General features: G+C 37.2%; 2 protein-coding genes across 3 annotated transcripts in view; both read right to left on the bottom strand.

The window, feature by feature from the left end:
- The window catches only part of ano2a (anoctamin 2a), a 66049-nt gene extending 53914 nt beyond the window's left edge, over positions 1–12135 (bottom strand). For both annotated transcript variants that reach the window (XM_057836755.1, XM_057836756.1), the window contains exon 1: positions 12011–12135. The gene's annotated coding sequence lies outside the window, so the exon portion shown is untranslated. The remainder of the gene's footprint in view (positions 1–12010) is intronic.
- A 4024-nt stretch (positions 12136–16159) lies between these two features.
- vwf (von Willebrand factor) overlaps positions 16160–20542 on the bottom strand; it is a 58368-nt gene continuing 53985 nt past the window's right edge. Inside the window, exons 50-53 of the mRNA XM_057837203.1 lie at positions 16851–16979; positions 16735–16774; positions 16559–16656; positions 16160–16449 (exon numbers count right to left, since the gene is read on the bottom strand). Of these exons, the coding sequence (XP_057693186.1) occupies positions 16264–16449; positions 16559–16656; positions 16735–16774; positions 16851–16979 (453 nt within the window). The 3' untranslated portion in view covers positions 16160–16263. The remainder of the gene's footprint in view (positions 16450–16558; positions 16657–16734; positions 16775–16850; positions 16980–20542) is intronic.

Genomic DNA, 20542 nt, shown 5'->3' with positions numbered 1-20542 from the left:
TTTTGACATTCAGCTTTTGTACGGAACAGCAAGTTGTGCCACCACCACTGAAACATTGAACATTTGGACAATTCAGTTGGACAAATCATCCAAAATTAAGTTTAATTGTATTGAGAGTGAATAGATGAATGAATATAACGGTTATGGTGGGATTTAGATTAATAAAAAATTTTCATCGCAAAACCTTGTACTCATGCGCGGAGTTTAAACCGGTGGTGGCCGAGAAGTGTCATTGCATGTAATTGACTTTCACATATATGATAATAAATTTAAGAGTTTTCCAGGAAATATTGTCTAAATATGTTGCAAAGCAATAAAACAATAAAAATGAATGAAATGAACAAAAAAAAAAGTTTTATAATGGGTCAAAATTATTTTTCCAACAGATCATGTGACTAGCACTTTACACGGTCATTTGCTTTGGCAATGGTTAGCCAAAACCACCTGAGGACCGAAGAAGCAAGATGGATATACATAATTTTTTCAAACTCAAGCTTTCAAAAGCGAAAACATCTGCTAAGCAAGAACCAAGGATTGAAAATGTGGCCCATGAAACACCATAGAGCACCGACAAAATGGTGAGTGGAGTTTAAATTTGCCCCACTAAAGACGCTAATTGTACAATAGAACCACCACCGGCGGGCGTACCATATTCAATGGATGACGGTCTTGGCAGAAAGTATAGCTGTCCTAAGCAGCCTGATTTAGAATTCCCCTATAAAATGATGGGAAACAAAAAAAACCCCGCTCATTTTCAACTTATTATAATAAAAATTCTTGTAATTTAATTTCATTGCTGATACTGCGTTTCAGGGTCATTAACATGTTGTGCCCCACTTGCCCCAAAAGTGAAACTCCACCTCTGCCTGTGCCACTAATATTTATTGGTAAATTTCATATTAGATTACACATTGTGAAAAATGGAACATCATCATCCAGGATTATGCAGTGCTTTAATGCAAATGCTTTCGATTTCAGTGGGCTCTTGACAGTTGACCATTTTTAGCATGTAACTTCAGTGAATGTCCCTTCAGAAATGAACAATAAGGGATGGCTTGCTACAAAATTTTCCACTGTGTGTATGTTAAGAAAGATTTTTTTTTACAAGAATATGATAGAAATATATTGTTGCTGTATTTATTTACGGAAATGTTGCACTGATATATTGTTTTAATTTGTGAAGAAGGCAATATTCTTTGGTAGATTGTCCGCGAAAATGCAAAAACAGTCTTCATGTTTCCATTTAGAAATAGCTGGTTTTAGCTCATTAATACTTGTATCATAAAATATTGTAAATTAATTTCCTGACCCATGTATCGATAATTGTTGTATTGCCAGTGTTGTGCATGAACACGTTCATATTGTGCGTGAACTGAACGTGTCATATTTTTTTCGCATGAACATTACTGTGAACACGCTCATTCCAGTGGTTGCGAGCGGCGTTCATAACCTCGTTCTGCTGGGGTACAAAATGTAACAGTGACCCAGTACCAATATATAAGTGAGTTTTACGAATGTGTCAGTACCCACGCAGATTTGAAATTGAATATGAAGATGAATCTGACACAGTTTCAGGGATTAAGTGGACAAAATTATTGTTGTCTGTGGTTCAAATATCGACACTGTCAATAATAGCTTTCAACCATGAACTTTTTTTCAAAATTTTGAATTATGAACAATGAACTAACAGAACAGTTCATTTTAAAATTTGTGAACTGCAATTTGAACTAGTTCATGTACAAAATGAACTTTCCCAACACGGTATTGCCATATCGTAAGATGAGCCGTGTAACGCAAATTGTACCGTATTGTAAGGTATCCAAAGGTGTTGTCTGATATTATCGAGTAGCTGATAATATCGGCCGATTAAAGCATTTTAAAATGATATCAGATAATATTGACATCGTTTTTCATTATGGGTTTTGCGGCAATATGCAAGTTGCTAAGGCTGCAACAACAAATTGATTAAAATGGATTAATAAATTGCCAAACAATTTGATAATCGATTTTTGCCGGCAGCTATGAGCAGTGCCGTTTGGGTCCTTGTTTGTGTGTAACGTGAGACTGTGCGCAAGAGAGCGAGAGAGAGAGCGAGAGAGAGAGAGTTCACTGCTACACTCAGGTTTAGTTGCTGAATCAATCATATTTACGCGAGTATTAGATTGTCTTGGATGTGTGCATTGTTAGATCCAGTGTGCCTCCGTCAGAGCTGAGTAAATGAAGCCAATTGCACTGTTTGTATTCTTTGTTGATAAGACATTACTACTTAGCACGGAGCGCTAAGCGCTGTCTGATTTCTTTTTATTACAAAAAAAAAAAAACATACATAAACCCATTCATATAACAGCTTCCAGTCTCCTTTCAACACAAACACACATTCAAACTGTAAATTGTCATACAACAGAGGGTGCTTTGAAATTGGACGTTGACTGTATTTATGAACAACTGAATGAATGTTCGAGGGAAAAAAAAACAAAAAACGGAATCATCAAAGTCTGCTTCCTTTGGTGTTTAGTTTGTTTAAAGAAAATAAATGAGTCATTGACACAATTTATTATCAGCGCTTTTTCCCACAAGAAAAAAACAGTCAATTAGCAGCACTTTTTTATTTGACTGAACAAGACTTTGTCTGAGAAATTATTTTTATGTTTTATTATTCAGAACCTTTATTCAAAAGTTTTATGGATTTAAAACAGTACAGGTAAGTCAGGTAGCTGTAATTAAATATTATTTTTGAAGGAAATAGTCATCCATTTTGTCCTCATTGTTACTTAAAACATGCCTAAAATAACTTCAAGTTAAATTGTAAAAATTGAATAAAATTACATTCATCCGGTTTATTGATTAATTGTTAAATTAAGCGTCCTATTAACCTATTATTAAATCGATTGTTAGTTGCAACCCTACATGTTGAGTTCAAAGTGAATGCAGAAGCCTCTTCCTTTGTACAAGGGCTTGTCACAGCTTAGCACAGCAGTTATGCTTATTGACCATTAGATGTCTCCAAACTGAGATGCTTGGTATATGCTTTGTGAGCAGACCATTTGCATTCATGATGCGGAAATTAAATAATTAAATAAAACCATAACTGATTGAAAATAATGAACTATAAACTCATTACATATAACTATTGCGTAATCAGGAAAAAATAATTACTAAGAAATACATATGGTAGTGCAATATAGGCACTTTTTCCATAACTTCAAATTGTTCTTACTTTCGCAGAATGTTTATTCGGAAAACTTTTAGCCTGCTGCATTTATAATTATTAAAGCATCCAGTGGGGCATCACAATCCAATTAGTCATAATATCTTAACTCCACGACCGCTTGTATTAGTATCTGACATCGGTATCGGATTTTTGGAGTTGGACAACGTTGAAATATTGGTTGTCAGTTAAAAAGTCATCATCAGACAACTTTAGTATCCATCCCATAGTTACAATCCACCCAAGAAACAAAACTGTTGATATATTCAGAGGAAGAAAGGGTGGCGAGCCTGCCGGGTTGACACATTGGTTTTCACTTTTACTTTTACACTTATCGGAAAACTGAAAACAAAAGGGTGAATGAGGGAACGAAAAAACGACCACACTATGCAGTGGAATGGGTGCTGAGTCAGCTTTGGCGAGGTGTTAGGGAGCTCTTAAATACAAATAGCTTCACCTAGATGCATATTTTCTGTGCCAACTTCAGTATTAACGTTCACTTAGAACTATTGTTGCCAAGAGCTGTCAAGTTGATTTGACTTTCCAGTATCATGTGACTTTCTAAAGTGATGGATAAAGAATTAAAGCCAAAGTTAAGCTGTCCCTCTGCTTTTTTGCCCCAATTGAGGACGTAGGCGAGGATTAAGCTCTGATTGAACGGGTGTCGTATACAAAAATCCGCTGGGGTAATGTGGTTACAGGGCTTCATTCGTTGGGATTTTTCTTTGATATTGACTCTCAATATGGAGAAAGGTAGTGGTGAGAAACTCTTGGTACCTCACGATACGATACGATTTGTGATAAAAAGATCACAATAACGATCTCATGATATGCGATACAACGATTATCAATACATTGGTTAGGAAATCATTCGAAGATATTCTACAAAACAACTAATAAACAGATAAACGACAACATCTTCATCCTTCAGCTGTAAGTTTATCACTAGGAGACGTCCAATCCATTTGAACTGGGAGGGTGGCAGCGAAACGGGCCTCTCCCACTTCTGTGGCCATCAGTGGCAGCCAATGCCTGGCAGCGAGGTAATTTTTGGCCATTTCAGATCATTACCTGTTGATTTTCAGTCACTACCTGTTGATTGTGGGGCACTTCGGGGTCACTTCCTGTTGATTTGGGGGCATTTTATGGGCCAATTCCTGTTGATTTTGGGTTACAGACAAGGAAGTGACATGGCAATCTACTGAATGAATAGGCAGTCACTCAAACTCCACAGGAAATGGCCTGTAAATGCCCTAAAATGAACAGAAAGTGACCTGTAAATGCTTTGAATATCAGAAAGAGTGACCAGAGGTGGGTAGAGTAACCAATAATTTTACTCAAGTAAGAGTAGCGTTACTTCAGAATAATATTTTTCAAGTAAAAATAAAGGTAGTTATCCAAAAAAGTACTCAAGTACAAGTAAAAAAGTATTTGGTGAAAAGAATACTCAAGTAAAGAGTAGCATTGTGAGTAACTGCTTATATTTTTGTTGGATTTTTTTCTAAACAATAGTAATTTTTTTTCTCAGCACAAAGTTATCTATGTGAACTGTTGTTATAAATATACTGTACAATAACACATTAAATAACCACATTGAGCCAAAGAAATACAAAAAAAAAAAACAAAAAAAACATTGAATTCCAATGAAAGAAAAAAATGCATTAATGAGGCATTATTCATCTAAAGAGCATGACTGCCCTCTGGTGGAGAAAGTTGTTCCTTGTTTGAAAAGTGAAGCGTTCCTTTACAATTACTATTTTAAAATTCAAAGGATCCTATCTCCAGTTTTCTGTGGTCAGTCGGTGCCAAATAAAACCTGGGAGAGAGGTTAAAATCTGCACCTTCGAGTCATGTTGAGGGCAGCGCTCTATATCAAATACTTCATTTTTTACGGTGCTTTAAAGACACCACGTGTTTGAACAGGCTGGCGTGAAGATAGAACGGCAAGCTGGCGTCTGATTAGTATAATGGAGTCATCTGATTATTATTGCGACGTCTCATTGGTGAAATTGGGAGAGCAACCCCGGTAATACACCAGGCACATTTCTACTCTTATCATCGCTGGCAAAAAAAAAAAATAATAATAATAATAATATGGAGAATAAAGAGGAAAATGAAACAACTCTTGTGTAGCCCAAAGTAGCGGCATAAGAGTAACGTTTTTTCTTCCCAAATCCACTCAAGTAAAAAGTACACCCCCGAACCGGTGCCCTATATTCGGCTTGGACTCCAGCAGACTCCGATGGCTGGATGGAGCCCTAGTGGCCATTATTCTTGCCTCATACTTTTATGCCTTTGGCGTAGTCACCTGCCACTCAAACACACCGGAACTAGCGTTGAAGTTGAATCTTTGTGTCAAAATGATTCAATCGAAAAAAAGTGCCTTCAAAACTTTTTCCACTTCAAAAAAAAGTGCGTTCAAAACTTTTTCCACTTAAAAAAAAAAAAAAAAAAAAAGTTTAAAACTTTTTGCTTTTCAAAAAAGGTGACACTTCAATAAAAAAATATATTTCAAATAAAAAAATATATTTTCAAAAAATATATATATTGATATTGATATTGATTTTTTTCTTTGATTAAAAATAGTTTTTTGATTAAAGCAACTTTTATTGCGATTGAATGATTTAGACACAAATGTCCTACCCTTAATATGGCTCAAACACAAAAAGGATTGCTTCAATCAAAGAAAAGAGTTTGAATGAAAAATAAAGTGTTCAAATGCGAATTTCTGAGTCTCAAATATTTTTTCACATTCAAACCTTTTTTTCTACGATTGAATTTTTTAAAATTTTGGATTGAAGTGATTTCTCTTTTGAAAATATATATTTTTTTGTTTGAATCAACTTATTTTATGAATGAATAATAAAGACACAAATGTCCTAGCCAAAATGTGGTCCAAACGCAAAATTACATGACTTCAGTCAAAAATGTTGTTTCAGTCAAAAAAAAAAAAAAAAAAAAAAAAAAAACTTGACTTAAATTTAAAAAAAAAAAATTCAAAGAAAAATAGTTTTCAAATATATTTTTTTGAGTTTCAAATTTATTTTTGCATTCAGACACATTTTTTTTTTATTGAAGTGACTTTTTCTTCGATTGAAGATATATATTTTGATTGAAGCAACTTTTTTTTTATTGAATATTAAAGACACAAATATACCTCCCTATATATAGAGAGTGAGAAGAGACACAGGGCAAAATTAATTAATGTATGAATGGTGACATCATACCTCAAAATAAACATTGTCAAACGATATCCTTTGCACATACGCTAGTTCTAATGAAACAAGTTTGTCAATTAGGAGAAAATAGCAAAATAGAAATGAAAGCATACTAATACAGGTAGAACAATAAATGAATGCCCTTCGCAAACGAAAGCATTCGTAAATCATGGCCACCACAGTAATGACAGAGTTGTTACTTTTTTGCAGGGTGTCAATGTTTCTAAAATTGAATGTTAAGGTGCAATTATCACATACAGGCTACTGTTCTTTAGGTGTCACTTCACACAGTCTCAATGATTGTTTACACTTAAGATGCGTGTAACACGCTCACCTCTACATAAGCAAATCAACTTCCTTGGACGTATGGACACGCTAGCAGCACTAATCCCAGTTTAGCTCATGTTAGTAAACAGACAGCTAATGTAAAGTGAGAATATGGATGCCGTAAACTGACCTGTCATTGTGCTCTCTCCCCCCAGAAATCGGCAAACAAGATTTTGGCTCAGTTGACAAGCAATTTCCAAGTAATGTCATATGGAGATGTCATATGGAGGTCCAAAGCTTATTATTAATTTACAACAAACAATATTTAAATATTTAGAGGTAGGTGATTGGACCATGAATTTTTTGTGTTAAGTATGTGAAATGGCTTACGGAAAATAAGCATGACAATTAATTCCACACGTTTTCAACAGCTTTTTCATTTGAAGAGTATGGAGAATAAAGTGACAGTAAGCTTATATCAGTAATAATAAACTGCAAGTTTAGCTGAATGTGGTTACGAGACAACTTCCTGGCACAAGCGAAATCCCTAACGTTCCACTTGACACCATGTTTTACTCTTCTTTTTTTAATATACTGCAGATGACGGTGATGACAATACAAAATAATCCATGAACTAAACTGTCTCACGTGAGACAATCGGCTCAGGACAAACAGACTAGAAATTAGCAGTGAGTAGTACAGATGAGAAATATTAAATGGCAAATGTCATGTCAGTTATGACCATGTAAAGACACATCACTGGAACCATCTGAAATTTTTTATGACGTGTTTATCTTCGACTTTGTCTTGCTTTTGTACAGGGGTTCCTCGACTTAAGTATACTCACTTGAGGGGAACTTTAATTACAGTGGGGCAAATAGGTATTTAGTCAACCACCAACTGTGCAAGTTCTCCTACTTGAATAGATTAGAGAGGCCTGTAATTGTCAACATGGGTAAACCTCAACCATGAGAGACAGAATGTGGAGAAAAAAAAAAACAGAAAATCATATTGTTTGATTTTTTTAAAGACTTTATTTCCAAATTAGAGTGGACAATAAGTATTTGGTCACCTACAAACAAGCAAGATTTCTGGCTTTCAAAGAGGTTTAACTTCTTCTAACGAGGTCTAACGAGGCTCCACTCCTTACCTGTATTAATGGCACCTGTTTTAGCTCATTACCGGTATAAAAGACACCTGTCCACAACTCAGTTAGTCACACTCCAAACTCCACTATGGCCAAGACCAAAGAGCTGTCGAAGGACACCAGAGACAAAATTGTAGACCTACACCAGGCTGGGAAGACTGAATCTGCAATAGGTAAAACGCTTGGTGTAAATGTATCAACTGTGGGAGCAATTATTAAAAAATGGAAGACATACAAGACCACTGATAATCTCCCTCGATCTGGGGCTCCATGCAAGATCTGACCCGGTGGCGTCAAAATGACAACAAGAACACGGGGCAAAAATCCCAGAACCACACGGGGGGACCTAGTGAATGACCTTCAGAGAGCTGGGACCACAGTAACAAAGGCTACTATCAGTAACACAATGCGCCGCCAGGGACTCAAATCCTGCACTGCCAGACGTGTCCCCCTGCTGAAGCCAGTACACGTCCAGGCCCGTCTGGGGTTCGCTAGAGAGTATTTGGATGATCCAGAAGAGGACTGGAAGAATGTGTTATGGTCAGATGAAACCAAAATAGAACTTTTTGGTAGAAACACAGGTTCTCGTGTTTGTAGAAGAAAGAATACTGAATTGCATCCGAAGAACACCATACCCACTGTGAAGCATGGGGGTGAAAACATCATGCTTTGGGGCTGTTTTTCTGCAAAGGGACCAGGACGACTGATCTTTGTAAAGGAAAGTATGAATGGGGCCATGTATCGAGAGATTTTGGGTGAAAATCTCCTTCCATCAGCAAGGGCATTGAAGATGAGACGCGGCTGGGTCTATCAGCATGACAATGATCCCAAACACACAGCCAGGGCAACAAAGGAGTGGCTTCATAAGAAGTGGCCTAGCCAGTCTACAGATCTCAACCCCATAGAAAATCTGTGGAGGGAGTTGAAAGTCCGTGTTGCCCAACGACAGCACCAAAACATCACTGCCTTAGAGGAGATCTGCATGGAGGAATGGGCCAAAATACCAGCAACAGTGTGTGAAAAGCTTGTGAAGAGTTACAGAAAACGTTTGGCCTCCGTTATTGCCAACAAAGGGTACATAACAAAGTATTGAGATGAACTTTTGGTGTTGACCAAATACTTATTTTCCACAATGATTTGCAAATAATTGTTTTAAAAATCAAACAATGTGATTTTCTGGTGTGTTTTTTTTTTCATTCTGTCTCTCATGGTTGAGGTTTACCCATGTTGACAATTACAGGCCTCTCTAATATTTTCAAGTGGGAGGACTTGCAAAATTAGTGGTTGACTAAATACTTATTCGCCCCACTGTACATTGGTATGAAAAAGTATCTGAACCTTTTGGAATTTCTCACATTTCTGCTTAAAATCACCATCAAATGTAAACTGACATTTGTCAAAATCACACAGATGAAAAAAGTGTCTGCTTTAACTAAAACCACCCAAACATTTATAGGTTTTCATATTTTAATGAGGATAGCATGCAAACAATGACAGAAGGGGGGAAATAAGAAAGTGAACCATCACATTTATTATTTTGTGCCCCCCCCTTGGCAACAATAACTTTGACCAGACGCTTCATGTAGCTGCAGATCAGTCTGGGACATCGATCAGGACTAATCTCAGCCCATTCCTCTCTACAAAACTGCTGTAGTTCAGTCAGAATTCTGGGATGTCTGTCATTAGGTCATGTCACAGCATCACAATGGGGTTCAAGTCTGGACTTTGACTTGGAAACTCCAAAACGTGTATTTTGCTCTTCTGAAACCATTCTGAAGTTGATTTACGTCTGTGTTTTGGATCATTGTCTTGTTGCAGCATTCATCCGCTTTTTAGCTTTAACAGTCTGACAGACGGCTTCAGGTTTTCCTGCAAAACATCCTGATAAACTTTTGATTCATTCTTCCATTAATGATTTGCAGTGTGGTCCAGGCCCCGAGGCAGCAAAACAGCCCCAAATCATTATGCTCCCTGCAACATGCTTCATGGTGCGGATGAGGTGTCGATGTTGGTGAGCTGTTCCATTTTTCCACCACACATGACGGTGTTTGTTACTCCCAAACAATTTAACTTTGGTTTTATCAGTCCACAAAATATTTTGCCAAAACTTCTGTGTCCCTTTTTGCGAACATAAAACAAGCAACAGTGTTTTTTTTTAGACAGCAGTGGCTTTCTCTGTGGAGTCCTCCCATGAACACCATTCTCTGACTTTCGACTGATGAACATCCCGACTTTTAGAGATGGATTTGTATCCTTTACGAGCTTTATACAAATCAACAATCCTTGATCTTAGGTCTTCAGACAGCTCTTTTGACCGAGCCATGATGCACATCAAACAATGCTTCCCATCAAGACAATTCTTACCAGGTGTGTGCTTTATAGTGGGCAGGGCAGCTTTAAACCACTCATCAGTGATTGGGCACACACATGATTTAAAATGTTTGGTAAAAATTGGTTTCAATTGCTCTTTAAGTCTCCTTAGGCAGAGGGTTGACTTACTTATGTTTTGCATGCTATCCTCATTAAAATATGGAAACCTATAAATGTTGGGTGGTTTTAGTTAAAACAGACACTGTGTTTTTATCTGTGTGATTTTGACAAAAATCGGATAACATTTGATGATTTTATACAGAAATATGAGAAATTCCAAAAGGTTCAGATACTTTTTCATACTACTGTATCTGGACTTTTTTAATAACCTTATTTACCTGGCAAGAAGTGTTTTTTTTTTTTTTTTTTTTTTTTTTTACATTACTCCTGGTTCCCCACATTAATCCACATCTTGCCTCTACTACCCAAACCCTTTGAGACAACCAGTTAAAATTGCCAATTTAGTGACTATTTATTTAAAAAAGCAACTTAACATTTCCCGCTAAAAAATGGGCAAAATGATCAGTGATTTTTATGTTCTGCCACATGATAGGAAAGGAGCCCGATAGAAGGCAATCACAAAGTCAATCTTTTGCAGAGAAATGATGGCTATGACAGTTACCAGCATACTTGATCAATATGTGTCATCAAAGCATGAGTTAATTTCATTTAAATCAACATACATTATCTTCTTTTGCCAAAATTATGACATTTACAGTTATGAATGTTACAATATTAACTGGATCACAATTTAAGAAAAGATCCATTCTATTCATTCTATATTGTGTGATGTATCTGTGATTATCTTGTAACCTGTGCACTAATAGAGACATTGTAATGTGACAAGCCCGGCAGGAGGGCACATGCACATGTCTGTCAGGCTTACAGGCCTGTAAGCCCTGCTGACAGCTCAACAACACAAATGCGAAAAGGTCAACATATGCACCCTCATATTAAGTGGACAGAGGGTACTAGGCAGGGTACGATGGTTGGGGGGGCGTCCTTTAATGACGCTCCTCTAATTTTAAACACTATCCATCTACTGTATCTTCTATAGCGCGTATCCTCACACGTTTAGCTGGGGTGCTTCAGGTATAGCTGACTTGGTGGGGACCAAGCAGCAAGCTACATCTGGGACTGGTTGCCAAACAATATTTTTTTTAATACTATAAGGAAACAGTAAAATGTACAAATAAAAAAAAGAAGAAGAAAAAAAATAGACTTATACTAAACATTCTATGAAACAAATTAAAACAGTAAGCAAAGCATTTCAACAATTCGTAAAATTAAATACTGAACTTACTAAGGCGAATAAAACTAAAACATTTTATGTTGTATGACAAAAGTGAGTCTAAATAACAAAGAAAATTAAAAACATTAGGCCAAAGATACAATTAAAGAGCTGTCAAAATCACAAGACTTTCACACTATATATGCAGATGAGTGCTATATAATAAAAAGCAATGATTATTAACAATGATTAAACAAAATTATGTTATGTGGAAATAGTTTAGCAATGTTTTATGTGGAAATAGTTTAGCAATGTTTTGAACTCCTGTGCGTATTTAGTCGGTCAAATAGTTGGAAAAGATGCTTCAACTCCTCGCCACATAGTCACACAAATTGTGTATGATTCATGAGAAGAGTTAAGAGGTAACACCATTGCAAAAACGGACAGGTGACACATGTGCGTAAACAAGCGTACAGGAGGCAATCCAAAACTCCTTTAAGGCTTAAACTAGGCAGTATTGTAGTGTTAACATTCCCAAAAATACACAAAAGTGATGACAGGATACTCACTAGTGCTCGTGGAGGATCCGCTGGCTGCACCGTGGAGATGGATGACGATGATACTGATTCCAAGACGCGTTAGGTGCGCAGTGGTGTGGGCCCGAGATGGTGGACAATCCACACGCGTTCCCGACACCCCCGAGCTTAACTCTGCGCGGGCACGCAAGCCTGCTAATTCCCCCTGAGTCCTAGTGACACATCGGACATCTTGTTGGCTTTCAAACCAAACTCTTGAACAAAAAAATGTAACCCCTCATATAGGACTCTCGCTTACTAAAGCTGTTGGTGAGTGTTAGAAACATTCACATGACAACAAAGTATTCATTCTAGTATGAAGGAAAAAAAGAAAATTGTATTCTGTGAAAAAAAAAAAAAAATTTTTTTGTACTTTTTCTAGTATTACTGATTAGTTCTTATCTGGTAGTCAAAATTAGTTTTCATTATAACAAGTGGAATTGCATAACCCTTGCTGAAGTATGACCTGTTTGAACAATAATTCTTTAATTCAAAAGAGATGTGCATGTGAAAGTGAAGAAAAATGTCAATAAAACCCAGTATTTCCCAGTAATAGAAAGTTTCCTGAGCGAAAGATGGGCGGCGACATCTTGGAAAATTTCTGCTCCGAACTTCCGGTTCACAAAGGACAACGTGAATTGCGGTTGACGTAAGCGGCGTGTTGACCAAGTTAAAACTGCTAAATCAAAGCAGAGGAAATGCCAAACTTTCACCCGACATTACACTGACCATTGGCGGCCTACAGAAGGGCTTTCTCCCGCTGTCCTCTGTAATTCCAGCTCTAATAGCGAATCTTAAAGTTGCTGCAGTTAAAAAGCTCATAGTTGGATCTCGGGATCGAGATCACTTAATTTGACTCAACTGTGTTTCTTCGTTTATATTACCTAGGGATGTCCCGATCCAGGTTTTTGCACTTCCGATCTGATACCGATATTGTTTTGCACTTCCGATCCGATACCGATACTGGCCGATACCAACCTATCTGAGCATGTGTTAAAGTTTAGTTATTTAGCCTCCTTACTTAGTTGTCAGACTCATGTTGAAAAAGGTTTTAGTACTCTTGATAACAACTAGCCAGCTGAATTAGGTGAGTTTGAATAACACACAACGGTTGGTAACAAGAAACTGACCTGTTTATTCAGTGACAAACACAAAACATTATAAATAACAAACAGAAATGGCATAGTCAGTCAGTAACACGTGCAAATAATATTGTAAACTGTCTTAAAAAAGCAAAACACACCAACAACCTCAGTGGAAAATCCCACAAATCCCCCAAGCTATTAGATGCTTTTAATGTTTCGTTCATTACTTACAAAAATTGTATAAAAAGCCTCTCAGGTTTAAATAAACGACTATTTCAGTATCAAGTTAACATTTTAAAACAGTAAATAAAATACTCAAGTCCCCATTCTGTATCAGCAGCTTTAAACTACATTCAATTCATTTAATTTCGCGAATCAACTGTTAAAGTTGTTAAAATTGTTATACCATAATTTCCCTTCTGTCTACTTTCGACACGTGAAAGTTTTAAAACTGTTTTGAAGATAGATTCAAGTCAAGATTTTGCCGATTTAGGAGTATTTTAGATAAAAAGTTAATTAGGTTCGCTTGGAAGGTTCACAACAGCCTACTAGGGAAGTCTTCTGCTTTAAGATGGCGGCTGTTTACTAACGCATCTGGTTTTCAATACTTCAATGTTGCTAACGCAGTCGAGTCTGTCGTGTAGCATCTGGTTCTATATACATATGATATCTATTATCTCCAGTAAAACGACGTTGACGTAGTTTGTAGCAGCTGTCAGCAGCAGTCAGGTATTCTTGTGTTTTTTATCCAGCGGCATGAGTTGAGCTAAAGTCGTGAGTTTAGCATTGGCATTAAGACAAGTTATGTTTACTTTCTGGACGCAATGCCGTCAGTTTCTCATTGCGTCCCGAAGACCGCGCTGTGTAGTAGTTCCGCTTTACTTGACATATTTCAATAATCGGAATTTGGATGTTTGTGAATCGTTCTCGAATCTTCAGCGGCGGAATCGCGTGTTGGATGGTGCGTCTTTACTCACGTGAGATAATGGCTCGTCATCCAGAATGAATTCTTCGGCAATGACTCTTGTTATTCCCTGGGCTTTGGGACTGTCGAGTGCCAGTTTGTCACGCATAGCAAAAGTTTCTGCCAGTGTTAGTTGCGTAGGACCTTTCTTTACGTCTTCGGTTTTCTTAACATACTCCTCATATTGTTTGTGGTGGTATTTCGCTAAATGCTTGATTAGGTTGGCTGCATTAAAACTTCTTACAGCTTTACCACTACGCTTGACTTTATTGTGGCATATGTTGCTCTCTGCCTCTTCGTCTTTGTCGTCCTTTAAGGTGAAATGATCCCACACAGCTGACATTTTTACCGATTAAGTCTCTCGGTAAATTGGGAGACGGTAATGTAAATGTAGTGTGTTGAAGGTGTGCCGTAAAATGCAAACCGGATTTTAGGGTAACTGGAGCAAAAACTGGAATGGATTATGTAAATCGGTGCGCTGATAAACCCGGACCGGACTTTCAAAAAAAAAAAAATGGATCGGAAGTCTGGATCGGAATTTTTCTCGTGTTCCAATCCGATACCGACGCGCATTTTTTTGCCCATATCGGCGTCCGATCCGATCCAAATATCGGATCGGGACATCTCTAATATTACCGTTACATTAGGGTGACCATACTCTGATTTCCAAAAAAGAGGACACTCAGCCCGGCCTCAAGATACTTGAATTTTACTCAAAGTTCACTCAAAGATGCCTATATCACTTTAATATATTTAAAGTGTGCCCCCTCACTCTGGACGGAAAAATGCAGTGTGAAAACAAATGAATAATGACTTTTAAAAAAAAAAAAAAAATTATAAATATATATATATATATATATACACGTATAATATATAATGCAGACCCATAGAAATGTAATCCAGTCAATACACATACACACAGTAGGCTATGTGCCAACTAAACATTTTTATAAATTACTATCACGACAATTGTCCTTGACAAATTTTTATTCCCATTCAATTGATATTCTCATTCAATGATCTAGATTTCACACAAACAAAAACCGAAATAAACTGACAAACTATTCAACCAGTATGTTTCCAAACGTAGCAGTTCAAAACTACGTTTCCCATCATGCATAGCGCGGCTTAGCTTACTGATAGCTAGCTGAGGCAAAAATCAAACTTTGCTATAAAAGTTAACAATTATCGGCAGCACAACGATGCGACACCAAACGGGATTTTACAGTCAAAGCTCCGACAGAAGTCAGCAGTTGCCATTATATACGTATTTATCGTAAAAAAACTTCAGGTGTTGTGGCCTAATCGTCAACCCAGTAGATGGCGGTAATGCCTCATGATAGGGGTAAACTGCCAACAAAAACAAGAACTACTCCTTCCCTCCCTACTACTAGGAGCCATGTCATCGAAGGCAGGCGCTGCCACCCAGTGGCCGGAGGGATTCTCTTAAAATTGGTCCAGTGAAAAATCATAAAAACCGGCCGGACGACGAGGATACTACGTGAAAGTAGGACTTGTCCGGGCAAAAGAGGACGTTTGGTCACCCTACGTTAAATACACAGGCTTGATACTCATTCAACGGGAGCTATTTTTTGTTTGGGTTAGCTCTGGCAGTGTTCGACGCAAGCTGCAACGAACGGCAGTAACTTTATTATATCGCAAAATATGAAAACGATTGAAACCATTACTCACCAAATGCAATCTGCTGGCAAATGCAGGCAAGTGTGTTTGATGTGCTCTGGTCTGCCCCGGCGTGGATAAGGCCTGCTTTTTGTTTTTGCAGCTTTGCAATGCAACCAAAGGCTCTTCAAGCACTTCATGTACACGTGCAGAGTGTGCGCGCGATTGGAATAATGGAACGTCCAAGTGTCACTTTTTTAAAAAGACCGATTTCTGAAGTGCTCAGTTTACGTACTAAGTTAATCACATGATGATAATAATTTTTAAAAATCTCCCGACCCACCCCCCCTTCCCCAAAAAAACATTTCTCGGATCAACACAATTCATGTAGGTCACCTTTTTTTACTTCAAAACAGCGAATTTCGCCGAAAGGTAAGAGATTTTCATGCCTGATTATGATGTACGAACTAGAACTGGAAAGACTGATTGTCTTGTTTTATTTCAAATTGTGGATGGTTTAATAAGTGTATATTGGATACAGACACACAGTGCAACAAAAGTACAATTACTACTTCCTTTTAGGTGCAGTGTTTGGACTGACAGCTGCATGCGGTGACAGACATGACAGTGTGTTGGCTACGGGTTCCGTTGGCACACAGGATGGGAACGCTGACAGGCTCTGTCTCTGTGGCGACGCAACACACGCAGTCCTGCTCCACCGTGGCCCTCTGTAGGGAGTACATCGACTTACTTCGACATTTACCCTAACAGACAGGGAGGGACAAAGAGGATCAGATGGTGAGACCGTTAGTAAGGACTCATTGATGTGTGATGAATCATCAAATTAAAGTGTGTGATTGTGTCTCCTCTTACCTCACAGTAGTGCAATTCAATCTGCTGCTCTGATTGGCAGTCATTCACTTTGACATAGTTTAGTGTTCCCGCTGTTCTCTGACACTCCGATTCCTCACCTTCTCAACAACAGGTATGTACACTTTTATTTAAAACAACTTCAAACCAATCAAATAACTAGTAGTCACGCTACTCACACGTCTCGCAGCACGTTGTTCCAATCCGCTTTACAGTACCCTGAGAACAAATCGGAAAAATTATGTCACGATTTGTGTGACTGTATATGCAGGTGGGATGTGTGTACTGTTCTCACCCCGTGTTCGAGGCATGATTGGCGGTTAAAAGGCAGGCAGGTGGTCGTTTTAATCTGTAGAGCCAGTTCTCCTTCATTGTTGACGAAACAAAAGTACTGGTTGCAGCCCTCCTCCTTTGTGGTGTTCACCTGGTGAGTTAATTACTTGAGTACAATTTTTTTCTTTCTTTTCAACATGGCGGTTGTTATGTTCCAACTGTGTACAATGTTGCAGCGGTTTGTACTTTTTTGCTGAAAACTTGGGCTTACATACCTGTCAAGTTGTATGGTTTCGGCGTAATTTGTACAAGTGAGCACTGATTTTTAAATGTACGGCATACATTCAAAATCTGTACGTTTTTCATGCATTATGTTTTTTTTTTTTTTTTTCTCCGTTCGGATTTTGTCACCGTTTCGGCAACGAGACAATGTGCAATACTACGTTGGTTGAATGACGCGAGAAAAGTCAGAGACACTGAAAGAGAAGAGTGTTGTGACGCTGTAGCAAACGCGATGCTAGGCTAGGTGGCTCCAATATTTCCTGACTGTAGCCGACAGCCTACAATCTATGCCTGGATATCAAATGCTTATAGAACTACATGCAAAATGACAGACGGCGGTTGAAGCAGTAGACTTCTCAGAAAGGCTCAGTTGTAGTGAATGTTCCGAGCAAACTTAAATAACTTTTTATCTAAAATACTCCTAAATCGGCAAAATCTTGACTTCAATCTATCTTTAAATGATGAAACCGTCTTAAAACTTTAACATGTCGAAAGTAGACAGAAGGGAACTAATGCAAAAACGGTAGCAATTTTAACAACTTTAACAGTTGATTCACAACATTAAACGATTTCCGAACATAGCAAAGGTTACTATGGTTTTTTTTTTTTTAATTAAAAAAACATGAAAGGTAACACCATTTACTTTGCCAAGTAACTCATTACTCTTACCTTCAGGTAACTGAGTTACTTACTCAATTACTTTTTGAGAGGAAATTGTTTAATTAATTAATTACTTTTTAAAAGTAAGATTAACAACACTGGTCAAAAAGATGAAGTCAGGTCTGCAGAATGAAAAGTGCCGAAAGCGGAGATTTAATTCTGCCAACTTGTTGCCAAAAACAATTTGCCTGCAACTATTGCTGATCACTTCTCAGAATTAGCTAAATAAATGTTCCCTGACTCAAAGATTGCATCGGTAAGTTAATTTTAACAATTGACCTTTTTAATTTATAATTGGACACACTAATGAACAACCTTCACGTCAAACTGAATTGCGAGCTGAAGTGCAGCCGTCAAGACAGGATAGAAATTGCCAAAAGTGCTACATACAATTATAACAAAAGTCACTGTTAAATTTTAGTAATCATGATGTAGCTGAAGATAGTGATTGTTCTTTGATTGCACCAGGTTATATGTTACAATATTACCAATAAATTCATTAAAAAAAAAAATTAAATTTAAAAATTGAGTTTTATTTTTGTTTCATATTGCATGCTATATACAACGTTGTAAAGATTAGTCACCAATTTGTAAGGGCATACAGTGGGGTGACCAAGTATTTGATACACAGTCAGTGGGAAAACCCATTGGCAGTGTATCAAATACTTGTTCTCCCCACTGTACGTCACTATTTGTAAGATTGCCAACGACCTCGGGTTGACAGGTATGGGCTTACTAGCTGGCGATACTTGTAAAATATTGAAGACATAAGCAGAGTTTAAGTGGTGGCCAAAAAGTTTCATTGCATGTAATTGACTGTCCTATATACATATATCTATATCTATTATATATATATACGTATATATATATATATATATATATATATATACGTGTGTATATACACACACGTATATATATATAAATATACGTATATATACACACGTATATATATATATATATATATATATATATATATATATATATATATATATATATATATATATATATATATATATATATACGTATATATACATATATATATATATACCAGGGGTCGCGTTAACCGGATATTTTCCGTCGTTGACCGGTTTTTTAAAACGGTGACGGAAAAAACTGAAGTTCGTCCGTCATTTTGACAGGTTGCAATTTACACCCCAGACCACAGGGTGGCGAGTTAGCATATTAATTAGCTATTGTCTCTCTTAATGCATGACGTCGTTGGCTCTTCTGTCAGAATATTGTAGCGTCACCGGGGTCTGGCGGCGGCACCGTGATTGACACATCAACGCAAGGTTCTTATTGGTGCACCCGGTGTGCCAGCGCGTCATCCAATTGATGGACAAGATTGCCGCCTGTGTATAGACCCCAATCACATGACGTCACAACTCCGCCCCCCTGACCGGAGCCGCCATATTGTGTGTCAGCTCGTCATGTTTACGCATTACCGCTACGTACATGCCTCCTATTACGGCGTGTTTTTCTGCTCGTTAATATTAATAATCAAAATGGTGAAGGCGTGTGTGGGGGTTGGTTGCTGTAACAGAGAAGATAGACGGAGAGACTTGAAGTTCTACCGTATTCTTAGAGACCCGAAGATGAGAGCGAGATGGACTGCTGTAATTCGACAAGAAATCTGGGCACCAAACGATCACCACAGACTATGTAGTAGTCTTTTTATATCTGGTAAGATGCATTTAATATATACTTAGAAGATTTTGGGCTGACAACCACAATTAAGATCATTGTGTGACGTTGGTGATTGGGGTCTATATCGTTGCCTCGTTTTCTTTGGGGGCGGAGTTGTTGGCGGTAAGCAGAGTAAAAAGGGAGAAAAATACCACGACTTCCGTGTCTAATTTTTCGCCGCCAAGCAAGCGTTACAATATTAATTAAAAATGAATGAATACTAAATACTATTGAATATGTCATCATTATCATTTTAAAAATTTAAGTGACGGGTAAAAATAGACTATGACCGGATTTTTATGACCCTGTCAGTCAAAATGACAGACAACGAAAATGTCTAGCGCAACCTCTGATATATACGTATGTCTACAGTGGGGAGAACAAGTATTTGATACACTGCCAATGGGTTTTCCCATTGACTGTGTATCAAATACTTGTTCTCCCCACTGTATATATATATATATATATATATATATATATATATATATATATGTATACGTATATATATGTATACATACACACGTATATATATATATATACGTATATATTTATAAGTTGTAAAGCAAGAAAACAAACAACAAAAATGAATGAACAAAAAAAGATAGTTTTATAATGGGTCTAAATTATATTTCAAACAGATCATGTTACTAGCACCTTAGACGGTCATTTGCTTTGCATATCATTTAAAAAAAAAAAAAAATGGGGAGGGCAATTCATTCATTCATTCATTTTCCATGCCGCTTTTCCTCACGGGAGGGCAATTTTATTATGATTTTTTTCTTTGATTGAAAATATTTTTTTATGATTGAAGCAACTTTTTGGGGGATTGAATGGTTTGGACACAAATGCCCTACCCTTAATATGGCCCAAACACAAAAAGGATAGCTAAAAATTAAGTGTTCAAATGTAAAATGTTTGAGTCTCAAATATTTTTTCGCATTCGAAAACTTTTTTTCAATGATTAAAATTTTTCTTTTTTGAAGTTATTTTTCTTTTGAAAATATATATATTTTTTGGATGAAGCAGCTTATTTTTGGATTGATTAATAATGACACAAATGTCCTAGCCAAAATGTGGCCCAAACAC

This window comes from Corythoichthys intestinalis, chromosome 5, assembly GCF_030265065.1.
Source record: "Corythoichthys intestinalis isolate RoL2023-P3 chromosome 5, ASM3026506v1, whole genome shotgun sequence".
Taxonomy (NCBI): Eukaryota; Metazoa; Chordata; class Actinopteri; order Syngnathiformes; family Syngnathidae; genus Corythoichthys; species Corythoichthys intestinalis.
This window is presented reverse-complemented; position numbering and strand designations above follow the sequence as displayed.